Source organism: Neodiprion pinetum, chromosome 4 (genome assembly GCF_021155775.2).
Source record: "Neodiprion pinetum isolate iyNeoPine1 chromosome 4, iyNeoPine1.2, whole genome shotgun sequence".
NCBI classification, from domain to species: domain Eukaryota; kingdom Metazoa; phylum Arthropoda; class Insecta; order Hymenoptera; family Diprionidae; genus Neodiprion; species Neodiprion pinetum.
In genome coordinates, this window is record NC_060235.2 from 2,770,107 (window position 1) to 2,789,629 (window position 19,523).

General features: G+C 37.9%; 3 protein-coding genes across 4 annotated transcripts; 2 read left to right on the forward strand and 1 right to left on the reverse strand.

The window, feature by feature from the left end:
• Nucleotides 1-902: 902 nt before the first annotated feature.
• On the forward strand, nt 903-10,433 carry LOC124216998 (transcription elongation factor Spt6). Its single transcript, XM_046622197.1, has 17 exons — nt 903-1,341; nt 1,465-1,546; nt 1,703-1,899; nt 2,042-2,158; nt 2,337-2,500; nt 2,579-2,831; nt 2,920-4,001; nt 4,208-4,373; nt 4,524-4,916; nt 5,067-5,279; nt 5,420-5,557; nt 5,760-6,055; nt 6,191-6,937; nt 7,065-7,581; nt 7,660-7,903; nt 7,984-8,431; nt 9,702-10,433. The coding sequence occupies exons 1-17, from the start codon at nt 1,303-1,305 to the stop codon at nt 9,904-9,906; spliced, it is 5,301 nt and encodes a 1,766-aa protein (XP_046478153.1). The 5' UTR covers nt 903-1,302; the 3' UTR covers nt 9,907-10,433.
• LOC124217005 (uncharacterized) lies at nt 10,418-13,423 on the reverse strand. The gene is made up of 9 exons (XM_046622213.2): nt 13,030-13,423; nt 12,768-12,880; nt 12,125-12,596; nt 11,817-11,947; nt 11,488-11,610; nt 11,118-11,302; nt 10,794-10,931; nt 10,645-10,688; nt 10,418-10,556 (listed from the first exon to the last, which is right to left on the reverse strand). Exons 1-9 carry the CDS (start codon nt 13,254-13,256, stop codon nt 10,448-10,450), a joined length of 1,542 nt encoding a protein of 513 aa, XP_046478169.1. The 5' UTR covers nt 13,257-13,423; the 3' UTR covers nt 10,418-10,447.
• A 42-nt stretch (nt 13,424-13,465) lies between these two features.
• On the forward strand, nt 13,466-15,770 carry LOC124217008 (sin3 histone deacetylase corepressor complex component SDS3). 2 transcript variants are annotated; one of them, XM_046622224.2, is made up of 8 exons: nt 13,466-13,739; nt 13,840-13,903; nt 13,987-14,100; nt 14,189-14,390; nt 14,485-14,665; nt 14,728-14,842; nt 14,949-15,033; nt 15,113-15,770. In XM_046622224.2, the coding sequence occupies exons 1-8, from the start codon at nt 13,616-13,618 to the stop codon at nt 15,206-15,208; spliced, it is 981 nt and encodes a 326-aa protein (XP_046478180.1). In that variant the 5' UTR covers nt 13,466-13,615; the 3' UTR covers nt 15,209-15,770. The 2 variants fall into 2 exon arrangements, with proteins under 2 accessions (XP_046478180.1, XP_046478179.1); XM_046622223.2 differs by having other exon boundaries at nt 13,468-13,739; nt 14,725-14,842.
• Nucleotides 15,771-19,523: the final 3,753 nt, after the last annotated feature.

The following is a 19,523-nucleotide window of genomic DNA, read 5'->3' on the forward strand; positions in this document are numbered from 1 at the left end:
ATTTTCAATTTTTTAGATTTGTTCTAGTTCCGACCATAACTGCACTCTTTCTGATTAAGAATGTCTTTGATTTTTTTGTTTCAGATGAGTAGAAGTCTCGAAATCACCTCCGCAGTCCGGATCCGATTTTTCGAGAGGGTCATCTTTAGCGGCATTTTTATAATAATAAATATTGTTTTTAAAAGGAAAAAAAAAATTTTCTGTATGATTGATAAACGTAGTAATAAGCTAGAAAAGTTAGAACATCGTTTGTTTTATTTTTAATAGCAAAAAAAAAAATCGTGAAAATAGGTGTCATTTTCGTGCGCTAGACCACCGGGTCCCCTTAAGCAATTGTTATCTGGGTCAAATGAAGGTCCTCTATTCTTTCGTTTGAGCATTGGAATGCTGTTGATTGTTTCGAACAATTTTATATTCGTGAATGCAGGAGTCATTACACGTAGGATTTTATATTTCGCTGTGTACACAAATTCAGGGACTATTGTTCCTTGGGATTGGGCTGATAACGCAGGTACTGCTCGACCTTCGGCGTTGTTCCCTCATAATAGGGTTGCTGAAAGGGTTATAAGTGCGTCAGCATACCTGCTCGGTGCGTCAGTTGCCCACCCCTACGGCCTGTGTCTCATTTATTTTTCACGCATAAAAAGAAAATTTTCCGTTTAAACCTGCACTCTGGTCGGTCTACAGAGCGATTATCTCCGCTTTCACGAGTAAAAAATAAATCAGAATGAGCTTTAATCTGGTTTCTTTCTTTTCGATCGGTGACCGTTTCCAACAGTCTCTGCTGTGAGTTGAATTTGTTCAAATATTCACCGGCAGATAGAGCAAACAGAGGTTTCGAGCCTATCAAGCGGGGTTCCAATCTCTGTGGTGAGGAGCCTTCAGTATTGTTTGTGGTGCGATACGGAGCTGTTGGACTGCTCGTACGGCCGGACGGAAATTTCGGACATTTACTGCGACTTGTTATAAGTTAAACCAACATTACGTGGAATTTGATTGGGTTTCTAGCCCTCTAGCTAATACGGGGTCATTTTAAGCCGCTGACTGTAAACCAGGACGAATAGTAATCCCTCCAGTGGTTATTTGACGGCAATGACATACGTTGAGGACTGTGCGAATCCAGAGCAATGCCTGTGGTTCTACTAGGCTCGATATTCGTAGCATACCCCGAATTATAATCATTCAGTTAATCGAGTCAAGACTCATTATTAAGACACCGTCGACTCTTAAACCTGTAACTTTCCAACTGCCTAATCGCAAATAGCATTTACATTTCCGAGAAAAGTTAACCCCAAAAAAAAAATGGCAGACTTCATCGACTCGGAGGCGGAAGAAAGTGAGGTCAGTATAAAATGCGTAATATTTAGCTTAGCAATCCACAATTCAATACTTGCAGTGCGTTAAATTAGCTCTTTTCTTGATTTTACATTTTTTTACCCTATTGTTGTTTTGGTTATTGTACAGGAGGAAGAGGAGTTAGATCACAATGAAAAGAAAAAACTAAAGAAAATTAAAGCTGTTGAGGAGAGTGATGAAGATGATGAAGGTAAGTGTTAGCAATAGTTTGTCATGGGTAGCTTCTTGTACCTTATGTTCAATGCTCGTTGGTCTGCTCTTGGGAAAACCTCAATTGCTACAGCATGTAGATGCGTGTTTAACACTTTGCGTTTTGGTTCATAATATTGTAATCTGATATATTCAGATGATGAGGACCGTTTCCAAGGAGAACTGGAGGATCTTATTGATGATAATCCTATCGAAGAGAGCGAAGGAGAGGACAGTGATGGTTCCGGTGGTTCTAAAAAGCGTAAAAAGAGTGATGATGAAGACTTTGACGATCGACTGGAAGATGAGGACTATGATCTTATTGAGGAAAACTTGGGAGTCAAAGTGGAAAGGGTATGCATAGCGTTTTTTGCTGCTTTTTTTTATTTTTACTTTCTTGTTTCCTTCGATTTTTTTCTAACTGCATTAATGAGGCACTTAAGTGTTTCTTTATTCCCATCTGGGGTACTGAAAAATAAATTATTCACTTGACCAGAAACGATTTAAACGTCTACGTCGAATACAAGATGAGGAGTCGGAGGAAGAGCAGGAGCACGAAGCGGTAGAAGAACGGGACGCTATCGCAAATGAATTATTCGAAGGATCTGGTGATGTAAGTTTCTTTTCTTTTGGCAAGAAGGATTTCTATCAAAAATATTACAACATCCTAGCAAGGAACAGTGTTGTTCCATTGGAGCTAAAAGTCTTCTACATTTTATGCCGCAAATTATTTTAAATATCCATCATCTTCTCACTATCCATAACCAATAAATTGAATGGTGATATGTCAGGAGGATGAAAGAAGAAGCGAACGTAGCCATAGGCCTGAACCAGAGACTTTTGACGAGGAGGGTTCCGATGGAGATTATTCTGAGGGTGATGATTTTATTGTCGACGATGATGGAAGACCTATTGCTGAAAGGCGAAGAAAGAAGAAACCAATATTTTCAGATGCGTAAGTTTCCATATTGTGCCTAATTTTGTATAGATTTTTTACAAATCAACTTTTCACTTGATTTCTTTTCTAAATTAGCGCGTTACAAGAAGCTCAAGATATTTTTGGGGTAGACTTTGACTATGATGAGTTTGGAAAGTATGGGGAAGAGGATTACGAAGAGGAAGAAGAAGAGGATGAGGAAGATGAATATGTTGATGAAGATGGTGATGGGGAACGACCGCGTCGTCCAAAAAAACAACCCAAAAAGAAAACAACACGGAAAAGTATCTTTGAAATATATGAACCCAGCGAGCTCAAGCGAGGACATTTTACTGACATGGACAATGAGGTGAGACAACTCTTATACAAACGAAATTTTTTTTTTTTGCAAGCCTTTGTATGGGTCAAGTGAATAAATATGTGATGAATTTTCCTAGATTCGTAATACTGATATACCTGAGCGAATGCAACTACGTTCAGTACCTGTTGTCGCAGTCCCAGAGGGATCAGATGAACTGGATTTGGAAGCAGAGTGGATATATAAACAGGCATTCTGTCGTCCGTCGGTCTCCGTTCAAGATTCTCATTTAAATGCTGAGGCTAAGGAAAGGGCACGTAAGGGACCACAGACAGTAGGAAAGATCAAAAAAGCCTTGGACTTTATGCGTAATCAACACTTCGAGGTTCCGTTTATATCATTTTATCGAAAGGAATACGTTTTACCTGAACTAAACATAAACGATCTATGGAAAGTATACAAATTTGACGTGAAATGGTGTCAGCTTCGGCAAAGAAAAGAAAACTTGTTACAACTGTTTGAAAAAATGAGAAATTATCAACTGGATGAAATCATGAAAAACGCTGAGGCTCCTCTGCCAGAGGGACTGCGACTGATAAAGGATGACGATATCGAGAGATTGCGAAATGTTCAAACCAGCGAAGAATTGAACGACGTTCATCATCACTTCATGTTGTATTACAGCCATGAGATTCCACCTATGCAAGAGGCCGTCCGCAAGAAGGAAAGAGAAGCACGAGCTGCAGCAAGAGCGGCTAAAAGAAGACAGCAGATAGCTGATGCTGAAGAAAATGGGGAGGATCCACCTCCAGAAGACGATGTTGAAGCTGACGAAGAAGAGGAACCTGACGAGACGCTGAAACAAGCTGTCAGAACTGGGCCTTACACTATTTGTAGAAAGGCTGGTCTGGACGGTCTTGCCAAGAAGTTCGGTTTGTCTCCAGAGCATTATGCAGAGAATCTTCGTGACAATTACCAACGTCATGAAGTTGATCAGGAACCAACGGAACCTTCTGTAGTTGCCAATGACTTCTGTGGTAAGAAGTTTAAGACTCCGGAAGAAGCCTTGAAGGCCACACAACTGATGGTTGCCATTCAGCTTGCAAGGGAACCTCTTGTTCGCAAATGCGTTCGAGAAATGTATATGGAGAGAGCAAAACTGTCTGTCACACCTACCAAAAAAGGGATAAAAGAGATTGATGAAAACCATCCCATATATACGTGAGTTTCAGTATTTGCAACCCTTTACCACTGATAAAAACGTAACATTTCGTAACATTTCGTAACATTTCGTAACAATCTTTTAGAAAGTTTTTAACTACTCTGTTAGTTACGTCAGAAAAATGTTTTGCACCATCTGGGATACAACTCTTGTTGATTGAAAGTCATTTGCAGTGATTTCTATTGAATTCTTTGTGTCATTGCAGAATGAAGTATCTGAAAGACAAACCTGTAAGAGATCTTGTTGGCGATCAATTCCTCAAACTAAGTATTGCCGAAGAAGATAAACTCATCACCATTTCACTCAGTGATTCGATTGAGGGCAATACTAGTAACAATTATGTAGACGAAATGAAGCAACTTTATTACAGGGTAAGAAATAAATTTTTTATTCATCATCAATTAATAATTGATCTTTCATTTCATTTCATATTGTTAACCCTTTATAATCGCAGAAGGAGAATGTATCACATCTGTTAATTGTCTCCTTTGTTGGTTAATATCACTTTTTTTTATTCACAGGATGAATTTAGTAAGAATGTTCAAGACTGGAATGCATTGAGAGTAGGGAGCGTGGAGATGGCTTTAACGAAAATGGTCATTCCCGAATTAAAGAAGGAGTTGAAGGCGAATCTAATTGCAGAAGCTAAGGAATGCGTGATGCGAGCGTGCTGCCGAAAGATGTATAACTGGCTCAAAGTGGCTCCGTATAGCTGTGATTTCCCTGAGGAAGAAGATGAAGAGTGGGATACGAGCAAGGGGTTACGTGTGATGGCTGTATCTTATGTGCCCGATTACTCCAAAGCAGCATTCACATGTCTTGTTGCACCTGACGGCGAGTGTACAGATTATCTGCGGCTGCCACATTTAATGAAAAAGAAAAACAGTTTCAGAGAGGATGAAAAAGCTATGAAGGTAATTTCGCGCACCTCTAAAATTGACTGAATCTGAGTTTCGTTTTCAGGATGTTGACAATGATTTGTAATTCCGATATCTTCATCGGGGTGAATGGTTTTGCGAAATTTACAAACCTGACAAGAATTGTAAATCATATTTTTTTCTCAGGAAGCTGATTTGCTGGCAATTCGTAATTTTATTGCAACAAAGAAACCGCACGTTGTTGTTGTGAGTGGTACATCCAGGGAGGCAACAATGGTCGTTGCTGATATCAAAGAGTGTATAAGTAACCTGGTGGAAGAAGAACAATTTCCTAATATTCAAATAGAAGTATGTGACAACGAGCTCGCCCAGATCTACTCAAACAGTAACAAAGGAGTGGTTAGTTTTCATTCAAATATCTGATTTCATCTCCGAAATTGAGATTAGTTGTAATTACCGGTATAAATAATGTGTTATTCTCTAGATGATACAGACTGAAAACGGATGTCTGCATTCATGTTGTACATTTATTATTACAGTCAGAATTCAGGGATTATCCAGAATTACTTAGAGAAGCTATTTCAATGGCACGGCGTATGCAAGATCCGTTAGTGGAATTTTCACAGCTATGCACAGCGGATGAAGAAATCTTGTGTCTCAAGTACCATCCTTTACAAGTAAGTCAAACTCAAGACACATGGTCACATTTTGTATCAACAAGCTTATGTGAGAGCCGAGCCATGTTCCTACCTTAAATATTGTGTTTCCCTTGGCACAGAGTGAGAATAAATCCCACAAATATCGATGATAAATACTTTATAAACATCGTTGCCTTGAATCAGTAAGTCAAAAGTATGAAATCGCGTGTCTCTCTTGCAGGATCAACTCCCTAAGGAAGACCTTTTAGAAAACCTATATTTAGAATTCGTTAATCGAGTAAATGAGGTTGGTGTGGATGTGAACAAAGCAGTCCAACAAGCTTATGCTGGCAACTTGGTACAATTTGTCTGCGGCTTGGGACCTCGAAAAGGACAGGCCTTAATTAAAATGCTAAAGCAAACTAATCAACGATTAGAGAATAGAACGCAATTGGTCACAGCTTGTCATATGGGCCCTAAGGTTTTCATTAATTGCGCCGGTTTTATCAAGATAGACACAAATAGTTTGGGAGACAGGTGAGCAAAGATGTTCCAAGTTATCATTCCTAAACATGCTCTTTCTTTTTTTCTCTTTCTCACAAGATCACAGTGAATCATTCCCAATTTCAGTCTATTCTGTTAGTATTATTAATTCTTCTCTGTCTTATTTAGTACTGAAGCATATGTGGAAGTGCTTGACGGCTCGCGTGTTCATCCAGAGACATATGAATGGGCCAGAAAAATGGCAGTAGACGCACTAGAGTACGATGATGAAGATGCAAATCCAGCAGGGGCATTGGAGGAAATCTTAGAATCGCCGGAAAGATTGAAGGATCTTGATCTTGACGCATTTGCCGAAGAATTAGAAAGACAAGGTTTTGGTAACAAATGCATAACACTGTATGACATCAGGGCGGAATTAAATAGCAGATACAAAGACCTTAGAGTGCCATATCAATCTCTCAGTGCTGAAAAATTGTTCGATGTATTGACCAAGGAGACACCGGAAACGTTCTATATCGGCAAAATGGTTGAAGCCACCGTATGTGGCATAACTCACAGGAAACCTCAAGGTGAACAACTAGATCAAGCAAATCCGGTACGAAATGATGAGACAGGTCTTTGGCAGTGTCCATTCTGTCTAAAGAATGATTTCCCTGAGTTGTCGGAAGTATGGAATCACTTTGATGCTGGAGCCTGCCCAGGAAAAGCTACCGGTGTCAGGTTGCGCTTGGAAAATAATATATCAGGATATATTCACATCAAGAATCTGTCTGATAAACATGTAGCGAATCCCGAGGAAAGAGTCAGAATTGGTCAAATCATTCATTGCCGTATAATCAAGATTGAGGTCGACAGATTCAGTGTAGAATGTACCAGTAAAAGCAGTGATCTTGCTGATAAAAATCATGAATGGAGGTGAGAGATTTGTGTTGATAATTTTTGTTAAATTCATAAGCATTAAGATGGTAAAGTTTGCACTCTGGATCAATTTCAACTTGAAATTTGAAAACTAACGATCGATTATCTATTTGTTCATTTACAGACCGCAAAGAGATCCGTTTTATGATATGGAAGCAGAACAAAAGGATCAACAGGTAGAAGAAGATGCAAAAAAAGCAAAACAACGACAGACTTATATAAAACGCGTCATTGTACATCCAGCATTTCATAATATCAGTTTTGCCGAAGCTGAGAAATTCATGCAAAATATGGATCAGGGTGAAGCGATAGTTCGACCAAGTAGCAAAGGTGCAGATCACCTCACAGTAACGTGGAAAGTGACTGACAAAATCTGTCAACATATCGATGTTCGAGAAGAAGGCAAAGAGAATACCTTCTCGCTTGGCCAAAGTTTATGGATCGGTAACGAAGAGTTTGAAGATTTGGACGAAATCATTGCCAGACATGTTAATCCGATGGCAGCTCATGCTAGAGATTTGTTGTACTTTAAATATTATAAGGATACGGAAGGTGGCTTGAAGGACAAAGCAGAAGAGTTATTGAAAGATGAGAAGAAAAAGAACCCTGGAAAGATTCATTATTTCATATCCGCCGCAAAGGTAATTTAAACATAAATACATCTAGGTTGATTAAATTGAAGCTCACAATTGATATTCTCATTTGTTATCCACTTGCAGAATTACCCTGGAAAATTTGTACTGTCTTATTTACCTCGCGTTCGCTGCCGACACGAATATGTAACTGTTACACCAGAGGGATTCAGGTTCCGGGGACAAATGTTCGACAATGTCAACTCCTTGTTCCGTTGGTTCAAGGAACATTTCCGAGACCCTGTCCCTGGTCAAGGAACTCCAAGCACACCTCGAGGTGCGATGACATCTAGAACCCCATACCATAATACTCCGGGTGTGAATATGTCAAGTAAGCAATGCTTAATTTGAAACCATTGCCATTGAAACACACCGTAACTTAATTGCTAATCTCTTTAATACTCTTCCTAGGTATGAATCAGGAGGCAATACAGAGAGTAGCCCAAAATCTACCGCATCACATGCTTCACTCTCTGTCACAAGTTGCAAATCAAACTCCACATCATTATCCACCGCATACTCCTGGCGCAGCAAGCGCAGGACCGTACGGAGGCATGCATACCTATCCCAATACTCCTTACACCCCATCGGGACAAACACCATTCATGACCCCGTATCAGACTCCCCATCATACACCTCACCACGGTCAGCCAACGCCTAGGTACGGCCAGCAAACGCCAAATCATCACCAAGGCCAGTTTGTTCATCCTGGGCCAACCACAGTGACATCTGCTCACCATAGAACAACACCTTCACATCGTCCAACACCGCAAATGCCCACACTAGCCGGAGACCCGATGGATTGGAAAAAAGCTGCCGAGGCATGGGCTAAACTGAAACAGATCACTCCCAGGATCTCGTATGTATCCCGAAAGATGTACCTCCTCGATTTTGATTTCTCGAAAATGTGACAACTCGTTGTTACTTACTGTATTGTTTCCCAATATTTAACAAATATGTATAACGAGTCTCATAGACACTTTGTAGGGGATATCGTAATTCCACTAGAATTCCAACATAATACAATCAATGCTCTGGATAGAGATGTTATCCAGATAAATTCCATGCTCAGGTGATATTTACATTGATGAATATCAATTGATGAAATCATTGATGAAACGCAATGTACATGAGATTGAAGAACGTCACACGGCTCTAACAAAACATAGTATCAATAAACAACATACTTTTAACTACGACAATACAAACATCCTTTGTGAAGAACACACTTATTATAAAAGACTATTACTAGAAATGTGCAACATTGTAGGTCACACCAATTCCGTTAATCTTAGACAAGATGTTGAACATTTAAGTAATATTTACAAACCTCTAATCTCTGTCCACACAACAAATATTGTTTAACCTTAACTAGATACAAAAAAATTTTTGTCCCCATAACACAGTTTTTCTACATAATTTTTTTCACAAAATATTTTTTGTTTTTCTGTATAATTGTTTATATTAGGTTCACCTTCACTCTGGATCATATTTGTTTCTCCCATCAGTCGTTATTCACCTGTTGACCCAATCGGTTCAACCAACAATAATTTTTGGTTAGACATGTGGAACATAGTCATAAAGGGCCTACCTCCACTTCTTGGACACTTGCAAATTAATTTTACTGCTAAAAAGACTTTCTTTAAAAACCTTTTAACACAATGACATACTGACTGTGAAGAAACATAGTTCTTTAATCTTGGTAATTAATGACTTCCAACTATTAACTCCTACATGTAAAATAACTAGAAGATTGACATTGACTACCGTCACTCAAAGAACATTGTCTCCACTAATTGTAAATTGTGAATTCGACTACATCTTAGTCTACTTACTTATAAAAAAAAGGTAAATAACACTTAAAGCCATTCTTTTTTCAATTAATCAAAATGTTTTTACTAACCAATAATATATAATAGCCCTAAGAGTATTACATCTACAATATTTAATGTCTGATTGCACTTCTAGTATTATTATTTAAAAAAAAAAAAATTTTTTGTTGCTCTTGACAGTTAAATAAATAAATCGTTCTGAGGAGGGCCTATATCCGGGTCGAAACGTTAACTAAAAATACGTTTACTTAATTGACCGATCACCAAGATTCTATAATAGATATTTACATTGTTTAGTGGGAACAGCACTCCTAGATATGAGGACTCGAGAAAAACTCCGCGGGGATACGACGATGGATCAGGTCGAGCTACACCCCGCAACAGGCCACCAACGGCACGTACACCGTCGTATAAATCACCGAGAGGAACCCCACATACGAATTCGAGTCCCAGGAGTATGTCTCTTAGCGGAGACGGTACTCCGTTGTACGATGAAAATTAATTTAGCTTAACCACTTATTATGGTTTCGTATTAAAATTAGAAAAATTAAAAATTTAAAAAAATACATATTCTGGTGTAACTCTTTATTTTGGCTACGTATGTATACTCAAATTGTGTACACATGTATGTAATACACCCGTTTATATAAAAGTAAGTAATTATAAGTAGTAATAATGAAAATAACAATAATGATAACAGTAATAATGGTATGAATAATAATAGTAATATAAATAAGTTAATATTATGTGGGAGCACGTAACATGGGTGTATTGGTACACGTAATGGACTTTGGTTTCCTTTAATTTAAAAAAAAAAATTAAAATTAAACGAACTCGCTTATTATATGTATACAAAGACTTGCCTAGTAGTGTGCGTGCTCTTGACAACAGTGAAATATATCTGTTGTTTTAGATTGAAAGTCGTCCTATATTTGCTACCATATTATTCCTTGACATACCAATGGAATAAGTGTTATAATTATTTCCGTAGTTAATTGCATTCGTAGATAAATAAAATTAATAAAATGATTTGATACCATATTTTACACACCATCAGACAAATCGTTGTCGTTGACTTTAAAACTATCATGATACACGTACGATATAACTGGTTCTCGACTCAATGGCAGTCGCTGATGCTTTATATCGTGTCTGTAAAATTGAACATTCTTTGAATTAATAATCGGATAGTCGTTTTAGAGGTGTGACGAATTATTACAGGCTCAAAGTGGAAGCTTACTTAATAGTTGGACGGATTTCTTCCAATTTCTTCAAATTTACACCCTGTGGAAGTAAAAACGGGTGTTTAGAGTATAACAAAATAATGTACCTTAAGGTATTTAATTTTTCGTTATTAAATACTGCGTCACAATAGATAAATAACAGTACCAGGGTAATATCTGCAATATTCGTATCCTCCCTTGAGTTTTCGAAGACGTGAGTTGAAAGTTTTCGTTTTATTTTGGACAAACTGTTGACTTGCAAATCGCTAGTAGGCATTCTACTGGCTTCTTTTCTATTAGGAGTCTGGAATTTATATGGATTAATTTATATTTCAAACAGTTCCGACATATTCTATGAATTTTAACTAAATCCCATGGTTATTGTTTCTTATTATGTCTCAGTGATGGAGTCTAAATTTGATATTTATTTATCACCTTCTTACAAGTCGTCTCAAGAAATCTAGCATGCTCTATGATTAGTTATATATACCATATTGTTAGTGATTGCATCAGTGGCGTCGCTGTGATTCAACTCTGTCAAGATTCTTTTTCTTTTAACCCGGTTTTTTGCTGTTTGCACAGGTGACAACGAATGAACCTTTTTGCTATAATTGCCTGATTTCTTATGATTGTTTGTAGTCAAAACATCATTGTCTTCGTCTTTTAGTTTTCCATCTACACAAAATTAAGAATGATATTTCTGTTTTAAGTACTGATAAACTAATGATTCATCAGAAAAACTTCAAGTTAGAATGTGTAGGTAAAACATTTGGGACGTTGAATAACAATTGTTTTGACATATTGAAAATATATTTCATTTCAATATGCGGAAAAATATTTGAAATACAGGGAACACTTGCCGCTGACTAAATGTTTATAAGATTCTGTTTCATCATTTTTCAATAATCTCCAGTTTTCACAAAACAAATTTATTTGCTTTGGACATCCATTGCGACACCACAAAATTAACTCCTTAGGAATACCTGCCGAGTGAAAGTTCAGTACCATTATCCCCAAATAATTGATATACATGTTTAGCTAGCTGCAATGTGAATCAAAACTTTCCAATATCTTCAGAATTTAAAAAGTGTAGTGATGAATTAGGTACACGCCTATGAGTGTGAAACATAAAACGAAAAATACTTGACTCTACTGTCCTCAGAATACACTTCATTGCATTCATACATACTACGTTTAGTGTTGTTGAGATCGCCCATCAATTCATAAAATTCGTGATTAATGGTTTCAATGATCCTTGGAGAAATTCTTCGATGTACAATACCTGTTACGTGATTCCTATTCACAGCATGACCCATTGAACTGGAAAAAATGGATCAATTATTCTTTTGTGCAGAATTTCACAAATGTTCAAGGTATGTAATAAAACAATTCACAGCCTTATTCAGACTTGTTTGATATACAATTAAGTCTTGCAAATATTTACTTATTCTTATAATGTATCGTTTTAATGCTGATTTTTAGTATCGTGTGGCTCACCTCAGCAAGGTTCCCTTAAAGGCCAAGTAGCATCTTGCATTGTCGCCAAGTTGCAGGAGTGGTGTCCATGCTGTGAGCTGCTTCGTATCATTTGGTGTTTTGGATATTTTGTCAGACACCTCATGATCCAAAATTGATTCGCAGGTCTTTGTTTCAGCAAGTGAATTAACCAGTTTTTCATTCTGATGATATTCACCAATACTTTCATCAGTACCATTTTTAATCATAGGGTACGTCGTCTCATTCACCATTGTAACTTTTTCAATGTCTTTAACGAAACGAGAATTCTCATTGGAACCATTAACAGTCAACTTAAGCTTTTCATTGACAAAGAGACCTTCAGGGATACATAATAATCGTGTTGCTTCGTCGCATCCAGAGGTAATAATGAAGCGTTTCCAAATGTCGATAATAGCTTCCCAATCTTCTGGGAAACCTTGTTGAAATTTACGGCGAACGAATACTGGAAGTTCTGCAGATAATAGTTGGAAATATTTATGGATCAGCTAAAGACAAGTATAAGATGGTTGATGGAAAATATTTTTTATACACGATACAATAAAAATCTGTCATTTATGATATTACTTCTCATGTAATAACAGCATAGCTTTTGCGTGAATGTGACTGAGATTTATATGCGTACCATGTTGTAAATCAGCCATATTTCCAATTAGATGATAGGCATGTTTGAATTTTGATAAAATCCTTGACGAGGTGACTCTATTTGCTATTGGTTTAGTTCGAACTCTGGTACCACTGTCAATAAATGTTAAATGTAAGATGGATTGAAATTTATTCAGCATGCATTAATAGCTCAATGTAGAAGTTTATCTTATTCAAACTATGTATAACAAGTATCTGTATCAGGTACGTATTTGCTACATAAGGTTTTAAGGAGAACATACCACTCCAAATTTCCTTCAACGACAACTTGGTCATCATCATTTAGTTTAACAATCCACAATGTAATTGATCTTATCTTTTTTTTTAACGAATTCAAATGGGCCACATGACAATCCAGCGATCTCACTGATGTTCTGTACGCTTCAGAATCACAATTCCCATAAGAAACTCCACTCAAATCGTTAGGAATAATTCCAACTGGATCTGATTTCTTCGAAAATGATTCCATTTCATTGTAGGATAAGTAATCTATCAGAATCCATAAAATTTCGGTAACCTACGTATATCGGGCGTCCGATGCGAAGAGAAATGAAAAAAAGAAGCAAACACTAGGATTAGCAAACGCCTGGTCGGAATTTGAATACGTCTCAATGTATAACGAATCACAACAAGTGGCGTTCTGCAACGGACACGTGTGCGTGTTTATCGGATGAAGCAATTGACATCCTCTCGTGTGCATGTGTGCATACATAACATAACCTCTTACTTGACAAGCTTAACCAGAGAGAGGATTTGTGTCGATAACTAGCTCGTAAATTAAGACATCATCGTGATTTATTCGGCGCGGAGTCTTACAGTATTGTTTACATGTCGTTTCAAGGTTCTCCATTTTCAACACCTTATGGTCAGGACGATTATGATGTCGAGGACGACAACGATGAGTACATGGAAGAAGATCGTGATTTGGAGGACCAGGATGAGAGTGACGAAGGTCAGAATTTTTGGGCTTTGTTGATAAAGACATCTTACAATTTGTATATGCATTTATTTAAACTTCAATAATAATAACTTTGATTTGTTTCAATTTTCAGATACGGAAGAGGCTAGTGAGCCCGATATGGGAAAGTCAGAAAAGTACACTGAAATAAAGGAACAGTAAGCAGTAACCAATTTTGACAATATTCTTAATTACAACTCTTAAATAATCGCTTCTGAAATAAACGTTCTTTTCTCCATAGAATGTATCAAGATAAATTAGCCAGTCTAAAAAAACAGCTTCAACAATTGAAGGATGGAACACATCCGGAATACAATCGTAAGCTCAAACGCCTGGAGGTGCAGTACAAGGAAAGGTGAGGTATTCCTGAAATACGTTAAAATATGTTGTTAGATGTGGAAAAATTATCCTTCAGAGTACTAATTTTCTACTATTAAATTCAGGTTACGGTTGAATGGAATTTACCGGGATTACCTCACCGAGTGGGTAGAAAGAGATTACATACTTGAGAAAAAAGCAGCAGCCAAGGAGTTTGAAGAGAAAAAAATCGACCTCAAGGAAAATTTATTAACCGATATGGAAGAGAAGCGTAAAATGATTGAATCTGATCGGCACACAATGGAACTCACTGGTGATTCTATGGAGGTAATAGGCTTTATCCAGTCTTCTTACTTTTTGACAAATTGATAATGTAAAACTAAGTGATCATCCGTAACTAGTTTGATTCGTTTGTACTCAGGTGAAACCCCCTATGACCAGAAAACTGCGCCGTCGACCCAATGACCCAGTACCTGAGAAAGTAGAGAAACGTAGAAAGCCACCTCCGGCGCAGTTGAATTACTTACTTGATGAAAAGGAGATTGAGAATGACTTGAAAGCGATCAGCCGTTGTAAAATACTATCTACTGTACGAAAACCAGGTACTGATTTTTCGTTTTTATTTTTAATAACTTTTAGTAATGCTTTTTTAATTTTTCAGCAGTCCTGACTGCCTGCAATGTAGTCAATCTTCCAGCTCAGCATGCCAATCCATCTCCTGATACTCCTCTAGTAGAGACAAGGATTGAAGATGGAAAATTACTCTATGAAAGAAGATGGTTAGAGTCCACACAAATATTTATGCATCATGATTTTCTTTCAAAATCAAAGCAACAAAGAATTTATATTTTGTAAATGACTTCATATTTTTAATTTGATTTGCAGGTTTCACCGCGGTCAACCTGTTTATGTTGAAGGCAAGGACTTACCCCGATTCGCTGGTAATATATCAGCGATTGGAACCGAAGCTGTGAGTAAATTTCATTTACTTTAGCACTAATTAAGAAAGAGCTTTAAACAATAGTTCGTGTGTAATTGTTATCTTACAGATCTGGGTAAAGAAGGTATCTGACAATGCCAAAGTCAGAATATACATATACCAACTCAGCCGTGGAAAGATTTCCATTAAACGACGTGCATCATAATGAACCTGACTGATGAAAAACAAACAGGAAATACTTGTTGAAATGTCGATATTTTCAAGTTGGTACTTGTGCAGATTTATAGTTATAAACAGTCAGATGTAACTGTGTTTTTTTTTTCATAGACAACAACATTTTAGCTATGCTCAGTTATGCTGATTTTTATTATTTGTATAATTGTTACTGATCATTCAGTAAAAGATCTTTTACGTCGTTTAAACGTCTAACAGATCTGTACAATCAAAACTCTGTCTAAATGAATGCAACGGTAGTTTATATTATTTACTTCCCCCCTGCTCTTCCCTGTCACCGATGTCCATTTACGTTACCATTTGCTGATAGTAGTAGTTGATGTCATGAATGAAAATAAGGTGAGTTCGTGCGCAGCCTTCTCTAATTGTGAGACCCAATCACGTCCTGCTCCAGATAGACGTCCAGCACGGATTACACATTCGGGCCGGAGATCGCTCGGTCCTTAAAAAGTGACAGAAACGAACGCGACCAATATCCGTTTCTTTTTAAACAGAAACGTAAATCTCATATTAGGCACTCGTGTGTGAAATTATTTTCGAAAAAGGATAGGAAAAAGACTTGAGTGTAAGTGCAAAGAATATAATTAATTTTTTTGAACTGAAATTTCTTCCCTTTGTTCATTGTATATATTAATTATATATTGATGTTAACATGTCTGATTTAAAGACTTCAAACTCGCGTTGAAGGATTGTATCCACTTGTGAAGCGATCTTCGAGGTTTTTCATCTCCACGCGGTTATAAACACTGGAATAAGCTTTATGAACTCGGAAAAAATATGTAGTATTATTTATCTAGTAATAGTATTACTAGGATTATTTATAAGAACGCTAGGCCTGCGTACAGACTCATACAAGTCTCTGCAGGATTTTTATGTAACAACCCCTTTCCATAAAACTTGTACCCCTATACACCTGTTTCAATAAAATTTAATTTACTTAATTGATTTATTGAATGATAATTGTCGCATACACTGGAATCAATGGTTGAGCAGGACTACATCTACTGTAATACGGGAAGTTGGATGTTCTATCACCAAAGGTCACTTGACATAAGAGGGTCATACACATACAAGAAAATAGGGAAAAATTTTTGTTCGAAACAATAATAAGGCAAAAACTTTCGGTCGAAAATTTGGTAGAAAAGTAAGGCTAACCCTTAGCATTTTTGGCGGAAATTTTCGCGAATTTGAAAAGTGCTGGAATAAATTCTTTGATGCACTATTCCGACGTAATTTTGCGAGAGAAATCGATTGGGCGCAGTCCCAACACGCTGCAAGCAACGTATGAAGAGTTGGAGCCGAAAAACGAGAACCTGAGTTTTCGACATTTTTCAGCTGGTGCTTTTTTCATCGTAATTTCCCTGCTGTTGATCCCACGCTATTTTCGCTGCGTTTTCTGAGTTCCTGGGGGTCCAATTAATTGGGACAGGGTCATACAAATCGAATCTGAGGCGAAAAATTTTCGGTCAAAAATTTGACAGAAAAGTGAGGCTTTGCATTTTTGGCGAAAATTTTCGCGAATTTAAAAAGTGCTGGAATAAATTCTTTGATGCACTATTCCGACGTAATTTTGCGAGAGAAATCGATTGGGCGCAGTCCCAACACGCTGCGAGCAACGTATGAAGAGTGAAAGCCAAAAAAAGAGAACCTGAGTTTTCGACATTTTTCAGCTGGTGCTTTCACCATCGTAATTTCTCTGCTGTTGATCCCACGCTGTTTTCGCTGCTTTTTCTGAGTTCCTTCAGGTCCAATTGATCGGGAAAAAGTCATACAAATCAATTCTAAGACAAAAAATTTTTTGGTAAAAAAAAAAAGGAGGTTAACCCCTTTGTATTTTCGGCGAAAATTTTCGCGATTTTGAAAAGTGGTGGAATCAATTCTTTCGGGCACTGTTCCGACGTAATTTTGTGAGAGAAATCAATTGGGCGCAGTCCCAATACGCTGCGATCAACGCATCGAAAGTTACAGCCAAAAAACCAAAACCTGAATTTTCGACATTTTTCAGCAGGTGCTTTTTTCCTCGTATCTTCTCTCCCGTTGATCCCACGCTCCTTTTGCTGCGTTTCCTGAGTTCCTAGGGGTCCAATTGGTCGGAAAAGAGTCATACGAATCAATTCTGAGACGAAAAATTTTTTGGTCAAAAAAAAAGGAAGGTTAACCCCTTTGTATTTTTGGCGAAAATTTTAGCGATTTTCAAGAGTGCTGGAATAAATTAGATGACGCACTATTCCGACGTAATTTTGCAAGAGAAATCGATTGGGCGCAGTCCCAATACGCTGCGATCAACGCATCTAAAGTTACAGCCAAAAAACGAAAACCTGAATTTTCGACACTTATCAGCAGGTGCTTCTTTCCTCGTATCTTCTCTGTCGTTGATCCCACGCTCCTTTTGCTGCGTTTTCCGAGTTCCTTGGGGTCCAATTGGTCGGGAAAGAGTCATACGAATCAATTCTGAGACGAAAAATTTTTTGGTCGGAAAAAAAGGAAGGTTAACCCCTTTGTATTTTGGGCAAAAATTTTCGCGATTTTCGAAAGTGCTGGAATCAATTCTTTCAGGCACTATTCCGACGTAATTTTGCGTTTGAAATCGATTGGGCGCAGTCCCAATACGCTGCGATCAACGCATCAGAAGTTACAGCAAAAAAACCAAAACCTGAATTTTCGACATTTTTCGGCAGGTGCTTTTTTCCCCGTATCTTCTCTCCCGTTGATCCCACGCTCCTTTTGCTGCGTTTCCTGAGTTCCTAGGGGTCCAATTGGTCGGGAGAGAGTCATACGAATCAATTCTGAGACGAAAAATTTTTTGGTCAAAACAAAAGGAAGGTTAACCCCTTTGTATTTTTGGCGAAAATTTTAGCGATTTTCAAGAGTGCTGGAATAAATTAGGTGACGCACTATTCCGACGTAATTTTGCGAGAGAAATCGATTGGGCGCAGTCCCAATACGCTGCGATCAACGCATCGAAAGTTACAGCCAAAAAACGAAAACCCGAATTTTCGACATTCCTCAGCAGGTACTTTTTTTGTCGTATCTTCCCTCCCGTTGATCCCACGCTCCTTTTGCTGCGTTTTCTGAGTTCCTTGGGGTCCAATTGGTCGGGAAAGAGTCATACGAATCAATTCTGAGACGAAAAATTTTTTGGTCAAAAAAAAAGGAAGGTTAACCCCTTTGTATTTTTGGCGAAAATTTTCGCGATTTTCAAAAGTGCTGTTATCAATTCTTTCAGGCACAATTTCGACGTAATTCTGCGAGAGAAATCGATTGGGCGCAGTCCCAATACGCTGCGATCAACGCATCAAAAGTTACAGCCAAAAAACGAAAACCTGAATTTCCGACATTTCTCAGCAGGTGCTTCTTTCCTCGTATCTTCTCTGTCGTTGATCCCACGCTCCTTTTGCTGCGTTTTCCGAGATCCTTGGGGTCCAATTGGTCGGAAAAGAGTCATACGAATCAATTCTGAGACGAAAAATTTTTTGGTCAAAAAAAAAGGTAGGTTAACCCCTTTGTATTTTGGGCAAAAATTTTCGCGATTTTCGAAAGTGCTGGAATCAATTCTTTCAGGCACTATTCCGACGTAATTTTGCGTTTGAAATCGATTGGGCGCAGTCCCAATACGCTGCGATCAACGCATCAAAAGTTACAGCCGAAAAACGAAGACCAGAATTTTCGACATTTTTTAGCAGGTGCTTTTTTCCTCGTATCTTCTCTCCCGTTGATCCCACGCTCCTTTTGCTGCGTTTTCTGAGTTCCTTGGGGTCCAATTGGTCGGGAAAAAGTCATACGAATCAATTCTGAGACGAAAAATTTTTTGGTCAAAAAAAAAGGAAGGTTAACCCCTTTGTATTTTTGGCGAAAATTTTCGCGATTTTCAAAAGTGCTGGAATCAATTCTTTTGTGCACTATTCCGACGTAATTTTGCGAGAGAAATCGATTGGGCGCAGTCCCAATACGCTGCGATCAAAGCATCAAAAGTTACAGCCAAAAAACGAAAACCTGAATTTTCGACATTTTTCAGCAGGTGCTCTTTTCCTCGTATCTTCTCTCCCGTTGATCCCACGCTCCTTTTGCTGCGTTTTCTGAGTTCCTTGGGGTCCAATTGGTCGGGAAAGAGTCATACGAATCAATTCTGAGACGAAAAATTTCTTGGTCAAAAAAAAAGGAAGGTTAACCCCTTTGTATTTTTGGCGAAAATTTTCGCGATTTTCAAAAGTGCTGTTATCAATTCTTCCAGGCACTATTCCGACGTAATTTCGCGAGAGAAATCGATTGGGCGCAGTCCCAATACG